Source organism: Embiotoca jacksoni, unplaced genomic scaffold (assembly GCF_022577435.1).
Source record: "Embiotoca jacksoni isolate LCO1_2020_lvr unplaced genomic scaffold, fEmbJac1.0.p SCAF_1, whole genome shotgun sequence".
Lineage (NCBI taxonomy): Eukaryota > Metazoa > Chordata > Actinopteri > Embiotocidae > Embiotoca > Embiotoca jacksoni.
In genome coordinates, this window is record NW_027185229.1 from 20,729,801 (window position 1) to 20,751,460 (window position 21,660).

Below are 21,660 nucleotides of genomic sequence, written 5' to 3' on the forward strand. Positions count from 1 at the left end.
CGGTATTCGTCTATCGTGCTGTATAATTGACGGAACGGGCGACGTCGGGAAGACAAAACGCGCGCACCACAGCACCGCCTTTTCAGTAATCTGATTGGTTCTGTGTAAAATCACGTTGCAGGATTGTAGCCAATCTTGAATCAGCAAAGCTAAACAGCGCAAGCTATTTGTTATCCGCTTTAAGAGCGAAGAGGCTCTATCATCATAGGCTGCGAGGAACTTAGTGGCCAAGCGCGACTGTTTATATGCAAAAGTGTCCTTCCATTAGATAAATAACGTGAAGTTATCAATATCGTAATTCACCCCGACGAGAAAAGCGAAGCAAACTTACCAAGACGCTACTGCTGGTAGGTCTTTAGTTGACTGCAAAAACCCAAGTGTGCTGTCACCGCGTCGCTGCAAGGTGAGTGATGTTTGGTTGCTCACATGCAAATAGGAGATTTAGTAATACTGCTTTATAAAACTATGTATACAAGATGTAGTGCTTCTTTATTGTGGTGTAAGTGCACATATAGAACCACAAAATGTTATGATTTGGACTTCGAATCGTAAATGAACACACTGGAATATAATGTGGATATTTTTCAAAGAAATAGTCTTCAGGCTGTTATTTTTACCACATTTGGCTACAGATTTTTTTTTAAATCCTTCATTTCATGATGGGAGCAACTCTTTTCAGTGTGAATATAAATGTACTTAATGCATGTGATAGCATCATCATTCTGCAACTTTATGGTAGTTTTGCTTTAGTCTGAAAAACAAATTCAGAAATAGGTCATACACATGGGTTTACAGTTGCTAAAATAACAACCTTACTTTTTCCACAACAACATCTCCACATCATGTTGTCGAACCACATGTAATCTGAACTTTCAGCTGATGCAGCTAAAAGACAGCCACAAAGGCTCAACACACACCTTAAATCCAAAACCTCCCACCATTTCCTGTAGTGGGACAGTTTCCACTTTTTAGTTTCCTGTTCAAACTCTCCCCGTGTAAAGTCTACACTTTACACTCTTTCAATACAGTTTTTCGATTAGTTTTTCTCTTAAGCAATGTCTACGTCATTCTTCCGATAATGATGGTACACCGTGGTCATCTCTTTAAATGTCACGCTGATCGGAAATGCTACTTTCATCACTTTGCATTTGACAAATTTCGAGCATCAATATTTGCATACCTCTACCAGCGAGTTAGCCCTCATGCTTCACAGAAAGTTCATGGATGGGTTAACCACAGGGTGTGATGGAAGCAGGTTGACTGACGCATTGCAGTTTTGCTGTTTCATAATCGTTCTTAAGTCCATGTAAAAGCAGGAGATTTGCTCCCTTTTTTGCACAGCCTGTGACGACACAAGCTCGAAAGATTATTTTCCACTTGCAACTTTGCTGATTAAAAGTGCCCCGTACCATGTGCAGTATTAGGAGGAGGGTTACAAGCTCTATGTAATTACTACTGTGCACCACAGACGGCTGTTGTGGATACAGTGTTAAAGAGATTGAGAGAGTGAGGTGCTTTTCATTGTGCTATATGTCACTAGTCAGATTATTCTGCTGCTCTGGGACATTTGAGTCTGAGTCTGTGGTCCATCTCTGCTGTGATGTGTGGCTGCTGGGATGCATGCTGTCCAATATGGAGTGAAATTATACAGTTGGAGATCATGTTGGGCAGCAAAACCTCATTTCACTAATGTGCTTTGTACTCTTTAGACCAGGACGCAGTCACAACAAAACTGTATCTCTGAGTGTAGTTTTATGACATCCGGTCCTTATGAACGGTCCTAAACCCCACATCTGACACATGGACATTCCCTTTTTGGTGTTCATTTGCTGGTTTGTCTTTTGGTTTGAAGGCGCTGTGCTGCAGTTGTGATTAACTTGTCGTGACTTTGAATTTTCTGTCAGTGAGATTCAGTCTCACTTGAGCGCTGTTTCTCCACCCGTCCTATCCCATTTCTTGTTGAGTTTGAATAAACCCGAGCTAGTCATGTGATTTTACATGATATACTTTGATGAGCAGGGTGGCTCATACAGAGCACTTTGTAATTTGTTTTTGAAAAGCACTATAGAAATCAAGTTGTTATTATTATTATTATCATTATTATTATTATTATTATTATTATTATTATTATTATTATCATCATCATCATCATCATCATCATCATTATTATTATTATTATTATTATTAAACTAATACATGCAACAACACCAAAAGAAAACTACAATAATTGAGAAACTGTTTTAAATAAAGTGTTAATTAGATTATGTGTTGGTGCTGCTCAATTGTTGTTCTTAGATGTTACTGATCTTTTGTCCACCCAACTGAAGACATACTAAACTGTCATTCCTCAATGACTCCAGGGTTGAAAGCTATGAATTTGAGTAGAAATTTAGCCTAATCTTGTACAAAGATGTCCAGCAAGTATTCATTTTAGTCATTCAATTATGAATATTTTCTCTATTTAATGATTTGATGTTTTTACTTTCATAGTTTATTCATTTAGTCTATAAAATGTGAAAAAATGGTGAAAAATACTACAAAAAAATTTCCCAGAGCCCATAGCAATGTCTTCAAACTGTCCAAAAAAAGATATTTCATGGCTAAGTCATGTACTTCATGTATTACCAATAAAGAAGCATGTTTTCACATTTGAAAAGCTGGAGCCAAACAATTTTTTTACGTAAAAAATGACCAAAATGATTAATCCATTTTTTTTTTTTAATTCTTACAACATTTTTTGTAATGTAGTAATCTTGGCTGTTGTAATGGGTTATATTGTTTATGTTTTTCACAAAGACATTTGACTCAATACGTTCTTGCAAATTTGTAGATAAGTACTATTAAGGCAATTGTAAGCAGTCTGTGTCATCTGGTCAAACATAACTGAGTGACAGTGGCTTGTGGCTACAGTTACCCCAGTCAGAACAAAACAGGTGTGTTATTTAAGCACTGTACTCTGCCATCACTATGGAAACAACTTCCTGTGACATCTATTGTTCAGCATAGTAGCTCCACTTACAATCTCATCTGTGCTCTGTTTTTATCCAGATTAATCCTGCTTTTACTTTTAGTATTAGTGCAGTAATTTTTGATTTCACAAAATTAAATTAAAATTAAATGATACATTTTTCTTATATTAATGCTGAAAAAAACAATTAGTTTACTCTTAATGACCAGGCATGCTATTTCAGACTTTTTCACATGACTTAAAATGAACCAAATTTGCATTTGAGCTGAAACTATTAGTTGAATCAATGATTAGTTGATTGACAAAAAAAGTATCTGTCTGTTTTCATAATTAATCAATAATCTTTTCCATTTTTTGAGCAGAAGTCAGAAAAAGCTGCACGTTCTCTGTTCCCAGCTTCTCAAATGGACGAATTTGCTGTTTTTCTCTAATCACCGAAAATAGAACATTTTTCGTTCATTCTTAGAAAAACAACGACATTAATTAACAGACCTGAGCCCTCCCCCCTCCCCCCCAAGGGTGAACACTTTAACTCATCACTAATGTTTGACACATCCTAACCCTTAGTGTTATTTTTGTAATTTCTTCATTTGAGCAAACAACCATTTTAACCCTCTGAAGGCATCAAAGGGTATGTGTGTGTGTGTATGTGTATGTGTATGTGTATGTGTATGTATGTATGTGTATATGTGTATGTGTGTATGTGTGTTTGTGTGTGTGTATGTGTGTATGTGTGTATGTGTGTGTGTGTGTGTGTGTGTGTGTGTGTGTGTGTATGTATATGTGTGTATATGTGTGTCTCTCTCTGTGTCTCTGTCTCTCTCTTCTCCACCGTTTGCCTTGGGAGGTTTAGCTGCTCTTCCTTGTGCCCCAACAGTATTGTGCTCACTTCAGCTGCACATAGCTGAAAGTGGGTCTTCGACTTGCCTGATAGCTTTTGACAGCTCACTCTCATCCCTGGTGGATCAATGGAGCTCAGCGCTCTTCATTAGAAACATCAATGTACCGCATATTCCCACAGGCTCAGCAACAACCCACCAGCCCAGCAGTGAAGATTCTATTTTTTTTATTCTCTAAAAGATCATTCTTGACTTCTGTGTGACGTTTTATTTTCTTCAGGTAAATGTATAATGTGGTGAAAGAAAAATGTCTTGTTTGCTTGTTGTTAACTGATCTTATATGAATTTTAGCCACAATATTTGCATTGTTAACCAAACATCACCTATTATATGAAAAAAAACATGATCATTGTTTAGTTTTATATCACAAAGACTAACAAATAAGCGTAACACATTCTATTCTCTTTGTTTGCTTCAGACAAAACAAAACAAAAATCAGTGCATCGCAAAATCCATATCTTTTATATTTATTCTTCATTCAATCTTAAAGCTATATTGACTTTAACATATAAATGAAGCTCTTTTACATCAAAGCCCTTACCAAATGAGTTCACACATTACTGATTAAGCCTTTTACCACCTGCTAAATCTCTCTGTATTTCACAGTATACAAAGTTTTTAAATCTGGTGTCTGGTGAGACATTCCTGCGTTTCTGGTTTAGCCCAATGGTAACTTAAATGGGGATGAAATCATTCAATCATGTGTCCCTTCTTGACTTTCCAAATGTTATCTATGGTTTGACAGCTGCAACAGTAGTAACAGAGTAGGCTATGATATGGCAGAGCGTATTGTGGAAGCACATGTCGACTGTTTTTGTAATTGCGCTTTCTGGCAGAAGGGGGAAACGAAAGCGCCGCAATAAAGGCTTAACGCAGTCTTTAACAAAGAAATAAATCAATCTTGGTGCTATAGTCGGCTTTGTTTTACTTTAAGAGAGGACAAAATACTGAATCACTCCTAATAGCGCTGAAACAATTTGTCACATGAATAGACAGAAAAAATACTGCCAAAATTTGGATAACCAATTAATTTTTTTGAATCATTTTTCAAGCAAAAGCTAAATATTCTGGTTCTAGTTTGACAGATGAACAGATTTTTATACAGCTGTAAATTGATTTGATCTGACAAAAGAAGCAATGTGACGATGTTACCTCTGGCTTGGCAGTCGTTATGATCGCTTTTACTAGTTTGTCACATTTTAGGTGTAAATGATAATGGAAAGTAAAGGGAATGTCATTTAATTTGGATTAAAAATATGATGATAATGCACTGCTATTTTCAAAGTAAAATTATAAGGTGAGATCAACATGTTACGTTGTCTTTCATAAGTGTAGGCATAAGCGGCTTATTGAAAAAAGAAGCATTTTCACAAGCTTATTTTTCCTCCTGAAATAAGCCTATTACTCTTAAACCCAAAGTATACTAGCAGTGTATTTTTCACTTTCCATTTTTTTTTCTGAAAAATGCATAAGCTAATTAAAAAATGTGATGCTTGAATTAATTCTTTCAAGAGTTTAAAATGGCCCCTGGGCAATCCTGCACTACTTTGCCTAACTGGCAAACACTGGTCTGTCTGGTTGTTGTTTATATTCAAATAGGGGAAATGAGTTGAATATTATACGAGTCAACTCTCTGAAGAAGTTTGCTGTGTGTCGATGGAGGCTGCAGGGTTCATTGTAAACACAAGTATTGCGTCAGCAAACGCTTGAAATGATGGCATCACACATATGAAATGTTGTTATATGCAACAAGAAAAAACACACACACATACTGGAGACTCTGAAGATGGTAGTTGGTCACAGAGGTTGTTGTCATGATGACAGTAGCAAGCCGCAGCCAATGACCGCTTTACTGTCATCATCTGCTTTTTGATTGGCTCTGTGACAATTTACTCAGCTAATCACTGGGAGAATCCAGCCCACCTGTTAAGTCACATCCATATTCACACACGCACATGCATTCCCACACATTTTCAGCAGTCAGTCGTCACACTGGGAAACAGTGTGTGTTTCAGTGTCTCTCTCTGGTCTAATCATCAATAATGCATGGCTTTGGGAGGATGAAAGGCTGTTTTGGCTTGAGGCACGTGTCTCATATGGAGAGAGGGAGATATCAGCGCTAGTAGTTATAACTGTACATCTATAGACGAAGGGAATGCTCCTTTGCGTGGCTGTCCTCAGCAGAACAGCTCATCAGTCTGAGAGTGGACTGATCTCTTGCTGTATGTGTAAACTAGTTTATATAAGCAAAGGAATTTTTCTTTATTTTATTGTAGAGTTTTTAATGTCCGAATTGAGGGTCGACGGTGTCGATTGCTGTTTATATTTTAGAGTAGGTTGTAAAGAAAAACAGATAGCATTTTGGAATATATAGGACAAATATTGTCTTTTGATGCAGCAAGTTTACAATTACATTTCTTTATTGCTAACTGCTAAAAGTAAGTATTGGATGTTAAAAATGTCTTGAGTTGTGAAACTAAGATTTTACTCTGTTAAATTTTAATCAGTTTCAAGTGAAGTTAGGGTAAAGTAATGCAATAGACAGTTTGGTTTAGCATTGATTTTAGGGAGATTTCAAGGGACCTCTGCTTATTCCAAGATATGCTGCTGTTTTACAACTACTTCTACACTTAATATCTGATGTGATGCAACACTTTACCTCACATGCCTTATCTGACTAAGATTTGGGACTCACACAGCCACTTTAGACAAACTGTAGTGATCATGCACCGGCAGCATTCATCATGATAGTATTATCAATTTAGATATGAGCAGTTGTTTGTCTGACACAGTTTTTAAATTAGCTGCCCTGGTACTTTAAATGACTCATTTTCTACTTATTGTTGTGTTAATTAACGTGACTAAATAGTACGTCTTGCGTGCGGCAACTTTTTCCCTTATCTTCCTGTGATGCCTTTGGTTATAGACAAATACATGCAAGTACAGTACAGTGTGTGTTCTTCATGTGTATTCGGATGTGGGAGTGCATGCAAAATAAAACCTTTGAAGTTTCTCATTCACTCCATGCTCCTCTTCCCCATGTCTCATCTCTCTTTGAACACCATGTAGGCATGATTATTGAAGCCGCCGTCTTTCAACTTCAAACATATGGAATGAATATGGATACGATATGACACCAAACTCTCCACCAACAACCTTTATTCCACTCCAGTCCTGCTGCGCAGTGAAGTTTGATAGGCCCAGCGATCTTAAATAATCTCTTTGGGAGCTAAACCTGTCTTTCATTGGCTTGTCTTCCAGTTGAGGGATGAGCTATTTGCAGCACTTTTTACCTTGCTTATCTAGAAAGATCTGGAGCTACAGGGGAAGCACTGAATTATATTATTTCTATTTGTCATACTTTTGTTTTGTCCTGGCATCTTCTCAGGTGCTCTGTACCCTTCGAAACATGATGTGCTTATGTTATCCCCTAATGTTTTTGACCATAAACTACATATTGTTTATACTTTACACCTCTTTTTGCAAGGCATGACATGTTTCCCTCGAACACACCAACAAAGAAAATTGCTTGAAACTAAACAATTTCCCCTTGCGGTGTCAATAAAGTATATCTATCCATCCATCCATTTATTTGCTCATGATTTGCTCACCTGGATATTTGATCAACACTGAGCAAAGTGATGTATGTCTAGAGTTGGACATGAAAAGGCTGTTTTGACATTCATCTGCTGAAGGGGGTGGTTTTTCTGTGCTCGCCATAAACATGAGCTTTACATGTGTGCGAGTGTGATTTTGTCACATTTTTATCAAGTGTGTTTCAGAAACTTAAAAACTACAGCAAGCACACAAAATGGACTTTTCAGCAAATTAGGTGACATCTTTGTTAAACTTTTGAAATGAAAAATGATTATTCCAAGTATTTATATATTTATGAATTCATAAAACATGTCTGGAGGATCTTTAAGCTTTGAACCAACTACATGTTTGTTGTGATAGATTATCAAGCTTCAAGTGTATTTTTGTATTGTGGCAGGGACTTGATGATTGATTGAAGATACTACTTGTTTGTTGATTCTATTTGTCCATTAGATGGTGATCAAAATCTGTGAAGGACTCCCAAACAACACGTATCGCATACACACATGAAAGACTCGCATGACATTGTGTAGAATCCAAAACATTCAATAAATAACTAAAAACGTATGTGCAACGCTTCATTAGAAAGTACTTACAGTCTAGTTGGGCTTCTGTAGGGTAGATATTGCAATAGGGATGAAAGAGTTTTTCTTAGTTTTCTTGTTGGCCAGAGGAACTCTGAAAGGGCTGCCTGATGGGAGTATAGCTGAAAGGAGTGGTGAAGCGGGTGTGAAGGATTCCTAGTGATGCAGTCTGCCTTCCTTCTTACTGCTCGACTGTAAAGGGCTGAGAATTGTGTCTGAGTGGTGCTGCTGATTTTAGATAATTATGTGGTGTGTGTGAAACAATTTTTATTTTATGAAAGTCTTTTGCAGATGTTAAAACTAGTCAGACATCAAACAAAACTTGAGATGATGTGGTGGATGAATAAAATGCCCTCTGCTTCACTGCTAACATCCATGTGGTGGTGTATGTCTGATGTCCAGCGGCACAGTTGACCAGCCAGCTCCACGTTTGGATCAATGGCTCAATCAATCAACTGGGCTGCTGGTTGCTTTTGTTTGAGCAGCACACAGGACCGCTGTCACTCTGTCTCCCCCTTTTCTGTGTTTGTCAAGTTCAGATATGGTTCAATTGTAAAATGGATATCACCCAGCTGACACGCTCTCCGTCCCTGTCACTCCCTCTGTTTTTATTTGTCAGGCAAAATGCTGGTTAAATGAGGGAAGGTAGGGTCAGCAGGGGTTCAATGAATAAAAGCAGGATAATTCAGCTGCATAGGATTACTGTGTGTGAGTTTGTGTGTGTGTGTCTGTGTGTGAGTGCATGAATGAGAGAGAGAGACTGTATTTGATTTTCTACAGGACGGGGCTGCTAGCTTGTGTCCATTCTGGTGATTTTCTGCCCCACCTTTTCCATAAAGCCTCTCTGATCTTTGCCAGGAGAGACAGTGCTGCCTCTTCCCTTTGGGTTTTTAATGGTTTTTAAAAAAAAAAAAAATACACAACAAAGGTTTCCTCATCTTTTTTTCCTTTTGTGTGTTCAGGGCTTATCGGGTGTATGGATCTGACTATAGAGTGAGCTGCTGACCCTGCTGACGTAGACCCACTCTCTTACTTCAGGACCATGGTGAGTCTCTTTCTCTCTCTCTGGCACTCTCGCATGCATGCACAAATTGTGTACTTTCCATTTCCTCTACTCAGTCAGACTTGCATGCAGTTTGAGTTGGAGTGAAAGCACTCAAGCAAGGACAGACAGACATCTCACATGCAGCACTCTCTCAGATTTTTCTCCCGACTTATTTCTTCCTCCATGTTTTCTCCTCCATCTCTTCACTTTGTGTTGTTGATACGATGTCACGAGCCCTGCGCCCTCAGTCTTTGGCACAAACTACCGTTGTGTCTCAACAGCCATGACGGGGTGCCTGTGTCTGTCTCTGACACCATATGGTCTTCTCTGTATGTTAGGGTGTATGATGCCAGTGCCCTCTCAGCTGCTATGTGACCTGCAAATAGAAACATCGCCTGGCCTCATTTTTTCTTATGTTGATTTATTATCATCACAATTTGTTTTTTACGTTCAACCCATCTTCGCAATTGGTGACCTCAGGTTTTGGCATTTGTGGTAAAAAGGTGCTACTGTGATCAGAGCTTTGATAAGCATTCCTTTTCGTGCTTGGTCAAATAACCATTTACTGTATGTTGCTGGTGTAAATCAGAGACGACAACTATAATTAACATCTTGAGTCATGGAATGATGAAGACCTACGCTATTCCTGTCAGCCCTTAGCAAGCACTCTTCTCTGTCACCCTTCAGAAGCATCGTACCAAAACCCTGAATAATGCAACCCTGGACTTTAATCCTGCTGTCATTTGCACACATCATAAATTGTCTTGCGCCTCTGTAGAGATTTTTTGCTTGTGTTGGCAAGTTAATTGATGACACCCAGTTATCTGCCTTTCAAATGTAGAGTTTGATCAAATTCTGTCATTATTTCAGACCTCTTTTTTGCTTTCAATTCATAGCCAGTTGTTTTGAGTCACAAATAAAGACAAACAGATGTGCAGTAGCATCAGTAAAGCTCTTCCTGTTTGTGCATAGAGAAGTGCTCATCATGCACAGGCAATATGAACAGGCAATGCTGTTGTGTTTTGGACTTTTTTTTAAATGAGGGGTAGTTGTAATTCTTGCTTCCCCATCTAAATAGTAAATAAGACACTCCTCAAGCCATTCAACAGGATTTTTAAACCAAAAACAACTACTCTCCACTTCAAGGCTCAGTTTTGTTGCTTCTTGCAGAGCTACACTGTATTCTTACTGCATTTGTTGATGGGCAACTCCTCAATGTTTATGTTAAGTACTTCTGCATGCAGGAAAAGCAGGCTTTAACTAACCTGCCAAAGACGTTTCACGTCAGAAAAACAAATGGTGAAATAGAGAGGATGTGTGGTTGAACCTTGATGTGTCTTTGCAGTTTCCTGTTTGCTTGCTTGCTTGTCATGTACGTCTGGGTTTTGCTTCAGTGCCTCCTGAGTTCAACTACATCAGTTTTAAACACAAGAACCAGCAAGATACTTATCAAAATGAACATTTTCCTTGGTAGGATTATTGTCCGATATTTGTCCTGCTTCCCATGCATTGTTTTATTCGTATGAACAGAAAAAACATGCATAAAAAAAAATAAAGCACTACATGAAGTTACAAACATTGACCTGCTGCATTATATTCAATTTACACAATGGCTACACAGGAAGCTCCTAAAAAAAGGTACGTTGTACAATCAGTCCTGCGTCTGTCTTGTCATTTCATGTCTCACTAGATTAACAAATGAAAACAGTGTTTACAAAAAATTAAGACTTGGCTCTAAGCACACAAAAAAACATTTTTGATATTTATTTAAAGACATGTACACCACACACCCATATCAGTGTGATCACTTTTACCTGAGAAGAGCTCTAAGCATTCAAAACTACCCGTGTGGGTGTTTGACGGCTGTCAATTAAAACATTCTCCAACAAGCTAGCAACACTTTTTGCATACGGTTCATAACTTGCAGATATGGTATGCCTTAAAACAAAACATTTTAACTTAACAAAATTTAAATGCTACTTATTACAAATTCCAACAGTTCAATTATAAGTGATAAATCACACCCTTGCTCAGCTTAAAACACTCAGAGGTTTTGCTGCTTTATTTGGTGTGGCATGATCTGTGATGGCTCATAATCGCTGATGGTAACAAACATAAGCTGCTACTGCACATTTGACATTACTCAGACAGTTTGTTGTCTTTTTATTGATGTCATTTGTGGCCACAGTGCTTGCACTCAGTTACATATTCAAACATGAAATCATATAATTGAAACAAATTCATTTAAGAACAGAATACTTCTGATGATCTTTTTGGTTTGTTCCATTTATTTAAAAATGTACATTTACATTTTTGTCAAGCACATAAACAATAATGAAATAAAACTGATGCACCATGTAAATGCACCAGATATTTAATGTACACGTTTGTTAATGTGTTACAGCCACTATCTACTTCTGCAATGTGAAAGAAGAGCCTTAGAACATGCCTGTCTAGATACTCTAAATGGAACAGCATTTATTATGATTCATTACATTTTGATGAAGAGCCTTGGAAATGTTCCTGCGTAACTTGCAGTGCGGCTTCCTGCCAGTGTCAGCCAGCCAGTCAGTCATCCAGGCAGGCAGTCCTTCTGCCCATGTGCTGGTACAGAGGGGTTTTACTTTAATTCTCTGTAGCCATGGGGGTTACAGATTCATTCCTGTGCTTTAATAACAGTAGGATTATAAAGGTTCAGCCAGCTAGCCCAGCCCTTTCCATCAGCTCACAGCTTGATCCAGCTTCATCCATTCCTCTCCTGCGCAGGTTCTTTATTTTTCTATTCTTTCCTTACTATCTGCTCTTTTCCTCTAGTATAACACAGACATTAAGACTTGTCTTCTTTTTCGTGTTTTGTCAAACATTTCTGGACTCTCCTCTTCTCACCGAGATGTTTTAGGTCTGACTGTGACTGTTGCTATGTAACAAGGGATGTTCCCCTGTCTGTCTGTCTGTCTGTGTGTGTGTGTGTGTGTGTGTGTGTGTGTGTGTGTGTGTGTGTGTGTGTGTGTGTGTGTGTGTGTGTGTGTGTGTGTGTGTGTGTGTGTGTGTGTGTGTGTATTTGTGTGGGTAGGTTGGTGTATACTGTGTTATGCTATATTTCTATGTGTCTGTGTGTCTATATGTTCTCTTATGTAAGCAGCTCTTGGCTGGGTAATGCAAGGGTTTAGCTGGGGGATGCTGGCTCAGGTGGAGAGACGGAGATAGATGCTATTTTGGGTATACTGTGCTCTTTACATCCTCCAAATGCATGAGTTATTCACTTACATGGGTCTCTTAGTTCCAACGGGATGAAAGGACAATAGGAAAGTTATGTACTATGCTGGTGTGCAAATATCTGTACCTCATCATCTGCCATGTCTGTTACATGTAACAAAACTGGAAGTGGGGGAAAAAATTAAAAATTAAAAAAAAATAAAAATAAAAAAATAAAAAATCGAAATTTCATTCATTGGAAAATGTTGTAGGGGTGATCTATGTTGACATTAGCAGTCATTTACTTCTGTCTCATGTTGAAATGCTCCTGGTGGCAAAACATGTATTTTCTTAATCGATTAATCACTCCTATGAATCAGTTCTCAGGCAACCACTCTCCCAAAAAGCAGTGAATTTGGATTTTTACAAAAAAAATATTGTGTGCAGTTACTATGCAGATTGAATAAATAAAAAAAAAAAAAAAAATTACGTGTTAATTAGTGAGATTTAGATATGCTTGAAATGCCATTTTATTACCTTTGGACAAAACCAGGCTGGCTGTGTCCCACTTTTTTACAGTCTTTATGCTAAACTAACAAGCGGCTGGCTGTAGGTTACGTTTTTTGTTTATAATGTAAAAAAATGGTAAAAATGCTTACCATAATTACCTCAAGATCAAAGTAATGCCTTCAAATGTCTTGCCTTGTCTGAGCCACAATCTAAAACTCAGAGATATGCAGTTAGCAACTGAAGACAACAATCACATTTCAGGACTTGACCCAGTGCACATTTGGCATTTTTTACTGGAAGATGTTTCATAGAGAAATTAAATTGCACCGTAAAACTGAGATTTTTCATTTATATAGGTCGGTGATTTTCCCCAGATTAACACACACTTCCATTTTTAGCACAAAAGGGATTCATATTCTCTCCCTTTGAACCTGCACAGCACCGGGTGACATTTTAACATTGTGTTCTCACAGCTTTGGTAATCTCTCTCTCTCTCTCTTTGTCTCTCTCTCACTCTCTCTCTTCCTGTGTTTCAGAGCATGGCACTGGCCTGGCTCCAGTCTCACCTGCCCTGTGCCATCCCAACCCGTATCACACGTCAGCATACTCCCAGCAAAGCTTGCTGAACAGCACTGCATAGAGAACCATGCTGTCAAGTACTTGGCGGCGCTCTATGGGGCATCAGCAGCCTGCTGCAGCACCCTCAGTGACCACCAGGGGAATGACGGTGTGTGGGGTCCCTAGTGGTACGGTGGTCCTCGAGGCCCAGTATGACTACAACTACCGCGGTGCAGACGGACGGCAAGTGTGCATCAGGGAGGGTGAAAGATTTATTCTCCTGAAGAAGACCAATGCTGACTGGTGGCAGGTGAGAAAATCTCGTGGGAAAAAAAAAAAGGTTAACGTATTGTTTCAAAAGAGAAGTTGTGGGTTTCCTCATTGTATCTGCTAGATGTGACAGGAACTGTAGCGTTAGACATTTCCGTGCTGGCTTCAGCCCTCAGCTGTGTTTGCTGCCGCTTGGTTGGACTAAGTGGATTTATGCAGCAAAAGCATTTTGAAATCTGTTTGATCTTTGACAGGTGCGGAGGATTGGGGCAGCTAGTAAAACAAGGCCGTTGTATGTTCCTGCCACATATGTGACAGAGGTACCTATTGCACCGATACCCTCGCCCCAGCGAATGACCACGTCTGCCACGGTAAACTCCAACTTCAGGACACTGCCACGGGGGTCATTCTCTCCCAGTTCAACAGGGACTACCTATAATGAACAGCGTCAAGGTAAAGTGCAGGCATAAGACAGTCAGAGTAAAGGATTAAAAAAACAAACATGAAATGGGCCACTGTAAAAGTAGAAAAATAGCAGTATGTATCTCAAATAAGTTTAAAACTGATCAGAGAATTTTGTTTTTATCTTCATCTGGCAGTGAACAAACCCGTTTATCGATCCATGGAAAACCTCAATTCCAACAGTGCCTTCCGGGGGGTGGACAACACCAGTATGCGTGGCGGCCGCTTCCCCACCCTGCCCCTCTCTGGATTCTCCTTCACCCTCAACTCTGCCGCATCTCCGTCAGGCCACCTCATTGTCCCCGGATTCCTCCCAGCCTCCGCAGCCCAAATGGCACCAACAAACCCCAGGGTGGTGCCCATGATCACCCGGAGTCAGAGCTCCAGCAACCTCTCTGACAACCTAATTGAGAACCCGTACGACGAGGTGGGCGGGGGCTTTCGCAGTCACGTCAACCACAGGATCCCCAAGAAGTCCTGTAGCCAGTGGGACATGATGGGGGCTTCAGGCAAGAACAATCATCTGCAGGTAGGAAAAGTAAACACTGAACATAAAACTCAGAGATGTTTTTCAAACACCAGTTTCACATAGCAGAGTCTCAAAGGAGGGTGAAGGGGGATAACAGTACTGCATTTGTAAACCTGGTAGTTATTCTCATTTTTCTGTCCATTATTATTTCCCTAAGAGTGCTTTCTTTGTTAACCTCCGGTTGTGTTGAGGTGATTACTGTTGCATTGCAGTTTTTTGGAAAACTGGAGTAGGCTAGCACTTATTTCAGCAATCAGTGTTATTCTACTTGGTATCTGTGTTGCTGAAAGCTCAACAACAAAGCTGATCAGTAAAAATCCAGCTTTCCTTCTTCAGGGAAGTATTATCAGAAAAATATGCTTAAAGTATCAAAAGTAAAAGTATTTTTTCTACAGCAAGGTGGACCTTGAGTGTTTATTTTACAACGAGGGTTTATAATACTGATGCATCAGGGGTAGGTAGGTAGGTAGGTAGGTAGGTAGGTAGGTAGATACCTACCTACATACATACATACATACATACATACATAGATAGATAGATAGATAGATAGATAGACAGACAGACAGACAGACAGACAGACAGACAGACAGACAGACAGACAGACAGACAGACAGATAGATAGATAGATAGATAGATAGATAGATAGATAGATAGATACATACATACATACATACATACATACATACATACTTACATACTTACATACTTACTTTATTAATCCCCAAGGGGAAATTTTGTCGCTACAGCAGCATTTATAGATGCAGGAAAGAAATACAATAGCAGTAAAACATATTAAATATAAGAATACACAGTATATACAATAGAATAGAATAATTAAATTAAAACTAACGAAACATTAATTTTACTGTTGTAGCTGGTCAAAGTGGTGCTAGAGTAGTTTACTGATATGATATATCAGATATCTATATATCTATATCTTGAGATATAGATATATATGTGTGTGTGTGTGTCTAGTCCAGTATGGATGTAAACTGTAATTTGAAAAAACTGTAACCTTTTGGCTAAGGCTTACAACCTTAAGTTGGTAATTCCAGCTGGATGTCTCTCCAGGCTTTGCTTTTTTGTTAAATATTTGACAATTTTACCTCTTTGGACCTTAACCAGTTATCTAATAAGACCAAGTGAGACATCTTGAGGTGAATGTCTGTTGAGAAGCTGCCAAACTCATGGACATTTGCGATATGAAAGAGGGCTTTAACCAGACACTGTTTTTGTAAGGGGCCTCAACTAGGTTGGAAAAGGCTGGTTTTGATCTTATGTTTTATAGATGTGCTCATTTTTGCACAATGGTTATCAGAAATACCACTTGTAACAGATGACTATGGCTACAAGATATGTAAATCTAGTGAAAAGTAATATTTCCTTCCGAGTTGAAGAACAAAGCTGCAAAAAAATGAAAATTCTCAAGTAATATACAAATCTCATAATTGTACTTAAGGAAAGTATTACTGTAAATATACTACGTTACTTTCCATCACCACAACCAGCTTAACAAATTGTATTTATTTTATTTTCGCCAAACTTACCTCAGCATGTGTTTGATCCATCATGTGTGAGTGACACTTTGGCTGAAACCTTTCAGAACAGGATGGCACAGATGACGTGTGCAGCAGAACAAAGATCTGCGCACTCTGCTAATAACTCCTGTGACATCTGATATTCATCTTTTCACACCTCCAATAGTCAGTTGCGCTATATTACAGGGTCTCCAACCAGGTTAAGTATGTGTGTGTTGAGTATCAATTTGTTATTGTTCACATAAAAGAAGCTTATTTAGCTGGTTTGGTGAAGCTCAGCTATGTGAATGAATGTTATACTTTCATCTTGCCAGAGTAGCTCTCGGAGGGAAAAAAGGTTAGAGACCACTCCTCTAGTAAAGCTGGAAAAACTATTTAATTCCCACTGAGATATTGTTTTATCAAATCTACTTTATATGTTTTACAGTCAATCTGACATTAACAGTTTACGTAGAAAAACATGTAAAACCGAAAAATCCAGCACTTCTTGAATGCACCCTAACCTGAGTTATTTGCTGCAAAATGAAACAAACTAAAGTTTTCATCTTCATACTTCTGACAGTAATTAGTAAGAAGAACAGTGAAGATAAACTGTGGAGAATGGGTCAAACAAATCCATCACATGCGTCTGACGTCGAAGGTATTGTGGGATTAGATTGATTTTGAGTTTCTTTCATTGGCAAAATCTTTAATCACATGGATTTAGAGGTTAAAACTCCAAAACTGTAATAACCCAGCCGGTGTTTTTTTTTTTTACTAACATTGCGTCTAGGCAGAGTTAACTGGAATAAACAAAATTCAAAAATGTATAAGGTTGATTTTTCCACTAACCTTTTAGATGAATTAAAAGTCTGTGCTGCTGTTTTGACTTCAGATTTAAGCATTAAAAATATTCTATACTATAGAAATAAATACAAAAGCCGAGTATGTCCTGTTTGAATCCTACACGATGATTGAGTATTTCATTTACGTTGGTGCTTGACCTTAATAATCCTCCTAGAGCAGCAATCAAGTTAGCATTGTCGTGACGCCAGAGCTTCCCTGCATTACATCAGAGGGGATTACACAAGGCGTAGATGGTGTGAGGAATACTCAAGGTTATCCTTCTGTCAGCTGAGGGAAACACCCACAGCTGAGTATCCGAACTGTCTCTTCAAGTGGAGTTTTGTTTCTACTGAACCGTGCTTGCACACGTGACTTCCAAACTTGGATAGATGTGATCTCAGTGGAAACGACAGAGCTCCCTTTCTATCTCTTTTCTCTGCACCTCCCTGCCTGTCTCTTTGTGTCTCTGTCTCTGTCTCTCTCACTCTCTGAGGATCCTCCTCATTTGAGCCTTTAATACCAGTAAGCAGAATTATTGCAGCCACACTCAGGCCATAACCTCCTGTTTTTCAACCAGAAAACACTCTCTGACCACATAACTGCCCTGCCCCGTCCTTTCTGTAAGTGCTGCCACACTGATGATGAATTTCAGTTAAATTTAACAAGTTTGATAGGGTGGGATCTATTTGAATTTAATGAGATGAAGGTTTATTAAAGCTATTCATATGGCATTTTTGGCTTCACTATTTGGCACTGCATCCCCACTAGTATATGGGCACCTGCATATTGTGCCAGTAAGTAAATAGTAAAATGGTCTGCACTTATATAACACTTTATCACCTAAGCAGTGTCAAAGCGCTTTACACTGTTTCCCATTCACCCATTCACACACCCATTCACACACTAATGGAGCTGAGCTACCATGCAAGGTGCTCACCATCAGGAATACAGTCACACGTACATACCGCCAACCCTTCAATTAGAGGGCAACCTGCTCTATTATCTGAGCCACAGCTGCCAAGTTAGTGATTTTTAAACATTTCATGCAAAAACTATGGGCACTGATGTAGTGCTTTTACAGTCCCCACTCTTCTATGGAGGCTTTCCACAAGATTTAGAACCAGGCTGCAGGGATTCAGACTGATGTTGTACAATAAGGTCAAGCTGTAATTTATCCTAAAGGTGTTGCATTGTGTTTAAGTCAGAGCTCTTAATGGTCTCGAGCAGTGCTAACTTACAACCACACTCTACCGACCTGTTTCCTCGGGTATGTTGCACTTTGTGGTAAACGCTGTTATTTTAAATTAGTTCAGCTACTGTTTTCTTATCTGCCTGGCCATCATCTGTGGGTTTCTGATAATTTGTTTGTTGCAGCTAAATGTCTAGATTCTAGAAAAAAAAAAACTAGAGCCAATCAAAATGTAGGTCATCATCTCAATATGTGGGACACAGGACAAACCATAAAAACATTTGTGCAGTCCCATGTAAAGTGGGACACCTGTTCACCCTATATGGTGATCAAACATTACAATCAAGAATTTAGTCTACTTAGTTTTTGGACTAGTCACAATTTTACAGTAGATCAACTCTGCCCTGAAAGTTCTCATATCTCTGGTCTAAAAATAAAGTTTCTGTGTTTTGCTCATTTCATTATGTGGTAGCGTCACAATGAGCAAGCAACCAACTGTGAATAAGAACCTGAAGAAGAAGATGAAGAGTAAAGAAAGAAACAAAGAAAGAAAGAAACAAAAACAAACAAACAAACAAAGAATGAAAGAAAGAAAAGACATGTTTATCAAAACTGCTTCTTCTTCTCCATATCCTGTCATGAAAACACGCACGTAGACAGAACAGTGAAAAGTACTTCCACATTCATCACGTACACAACTATTTGAAGTTAACATGTTTGCTTTGACACAAAATTGAATTCATTAAGCAACATAACAATAAAAAACTGCAGGATGGCAGTAATACAGACATGCGCATAAAAATACAGCAGCTGGTATGTTTCTTCTAATAGTTTGAGAATTTAGTTACTTTGTTTACTGATTAAATTCAATGTTTTTTTTTAATATGCACATTTATGTACATAGTTTGAGGATCATGTTTTTGTTACAAACCTGGCAGACGACCCCCTTATACCACATTATACCTGTACATGATCTACAAACAGAATTCTATGGTCTGACTGTCATTTACTTACAACTTAAGAGGCTTTGTCCAGTTCAGTAATGATGTAAAAGTGCTTGTTATTGCATACGTTTTAGTTAAACATGGTGCAATTTGACCCTGTTGAGAAAGACTTGGGTTTGTCTTCACCTCCGAGTTAAACAGAAGGAAGCAGTGAGGCAGGAAGCGTCAGGTGAGTCACAGATCCAGTGCTGCACCCTAGCGTAAACTGCAATCACATCGCACCACGCTCCTTCTGTTATCATCTGAAAGACTGTGTTATGTAACACGGATGAACTGGCTAGTCTGTAAATCAGTTGGCGAATTATGTCTCAGCTATACTACATGGAAAGATGATCTTTCATGCATATCATTCCAATTAATCTCATTGGATTTATCAATCTCCTTCTCTTGTAGCTGTTTCTTCAGTGCTCTCTATATCTGAGTGAGCACATGCGTCGCGATAAACTATTTTTAATCCCAAATCTGGCAGGTTATTCTATAGTAAAAGCCAGAGGGACTTATTTGTTTCTCTTTGTGGTTTTATTGTGATGAATGCCTTTGTTCATGCCACAGCTCGAGGTTCCTGATCTGTGCTGTTTTTGTTTACATATTGTACTCAAGTCAACATTTCAGGCACTAAAAGTATAGTGAGAATGCTTTGAGAGATAATAATTTTCTTAATATATCAGTTAACTTCATTCAATGTGCAGTAAAATCACCCCTTGCTTTTAAAACAAGCACTACTTCTCCTTGGTGTACTTGTGTGCACAGGTTTTCAAGGTACTTGGCAGTTTGGTTCTTGGAGAACTTGCCACAGTTGTTGTGTGGATTTAGGTTGTCTCAGTTACTTCAGTATATTCATTCAGACTGACTCCATTATGTTGAGAGGAGGACTCGTAAAAACTAACTAGAGCACCAATTTTGTATATAGCAGAAAATAGTCCCCAATAACTTTACTCCTTTTTGAGTAACAATTTGCGGAAAAAAATAAAGTTTCAGGAATTTTTACTTTATATTTTTTCTCTCCCAAATCCACTTCTGCCTTCCTCTCTCCCTCTCTCCCTCTCTTTTTGTTTCTCTTTTCCTTCTTCTCTTTCTGCCTATAAGGTCCCAAAAGAGTCCTATCTGTCCCAGCTGTCCTGGCAAAACTCCCCTCTTTATACTGAAATGCAGCCAGAGGGGCATCAGTCACAGCTGGAGCCTCCCAGCCCAGTTGTCGATCAGCAGCCTCTTCAGATCATGGACCTGTGGGAGCAGTACTCTGACCCGACCACAGGTAGATGCTTCTATGTCAACAGCATCACTAAGGAGAGGTCCTGGAAACCTCCTCGCCGGGCCCGCAGTCATCCCAACAAGGTAAAGCGCCCAACCTAGCAGGTGTTCATTCACTGTTTGAGTCCTCCTGAATCTGTGTATTTTCACTGACATAAGCTCTAATTGTGAAAAGGTTGTCTTATTATGAACGTGTCTACTTTCAAAGGAGAGGATAAAAAAGGGTCAGGGTGTAGAATGAAAGAGAATGCTCATTTATATGTTCACATGGTTTGACTGTATCAGCACTTAAAGGGACCCTTTCAGCCAAAGAACTTCATAAGACCTAAAGGAGAGCAGCCTGGATGGTATTTTTGCTCTTTACTGGGTTTCCTCAGAGGGTTTTCCACAGCTGGAGTCTGGTGCATGAGGGGAGAGTGTTCTTGTAATGCAATGTTTAGCTCCACTGTTACTGTCACTGAAATGGATTGGGTGTATTTGTGTGCAAATGGATTGAATGCATTTTTTTTTATTATTTATTTATCCACAGAGCACATTTAAAACACAAGAAGAGCCTCTCATTATTGCTCAAGTTTGGCAGTTATAAACTCTCATGGTTTTGGCTTTGAGTTTTGGTTTTTGAGACACCCGCTCTCAGGCTCTGTCTCATGTTCTCATGCTGACCAAACAAACGCAGCATAAGAGGAATACCAAATAAGAGGAAGCCTCACAGCCCATCTACAAAAAACAAAAACCTAAGTATCAGCTATTTGGGTTAAAAATACTTCTTTGCACACCGGACAAAGTGTGAACATCAGGTTTTTCTACACATTTCAGCATCAATATTTGTCCATAAACATCAAAGGAAGAGTTAAAGACACAGTTGGTGAGCTTTTAGTTGATGTGGGCGCACACACAAACCTCTCCAAAATCCCCCAAAATGCTTTCATGTATGTTGAGTTTTGCCTCACATCTATTACAGACCAAAATGTCTATGTCTTCATTGCAGAAAAGTTGTATTTTAGAGTCGGTAACAGGTTCGATTAATGAGACTCTCCAGTAATGGATGAAATCCGTGTTTTGGCAAATTATTAACAGGAGCTGAAGTTTAGTTTGTAGCTTCCAGCTATTATTAAATACCTGCAGCTTCATGCAGCAGCAGGAGCCATATGAGTGTCTCTAAAGCGAGAGAGTTGCGCACATTTATGTATTTTATATTATCTCAACATGGAGAATTCGCCAAATTACATTTGCACT

General features: G+C 38.9%; 1 protein-coding gene across 6 annotated transcripts in view; it reads left to right on the forward strand.

The window, feature by feature from the left end:
- The first annotated feature begins 208 nt into the window (after positions 1-208).
- The window catches only part of arhgap9 (Rho GTPase activating protein 9), a 45,576-nt gene continuing 24,124 nt past the window's right edge, over positions 209-21,660 (forward strand). For 5 of the 6 annotated variants that reach the window (XM_069146989.1, XM_069147008.1, XM_069147016.1 and 2 more), the window contains exons 1-6: positions 209-403; positions 9,011-9,093; positions 13,335-13,666; positions 13,881-14,079; positions 14,226-14,617; positions 20,260-20,508. In XM_069146989.1, coding sequence (XP_069003090.1) covers positions 13,445-13,666; positions 13,881-14,079; positions 14,226-14,617; positions 20,260-20,508 — 1,062 coding nt within the window. In that variant the 5' untranslated portion in view covers positions 209-403; positions 9,011-9,093; positions 13,335-13,444. Of the gene's footprint in view, positions 404-8,825; positions 9,094-13,334; positions 13,667-13,880; positions 14,080-14,225; positions 14,618-20,259; positions 20,509-21,660 lie in introns of those variants that run through there. The other variant, XM_069146998.1, reaches the window with a different exon arrangement.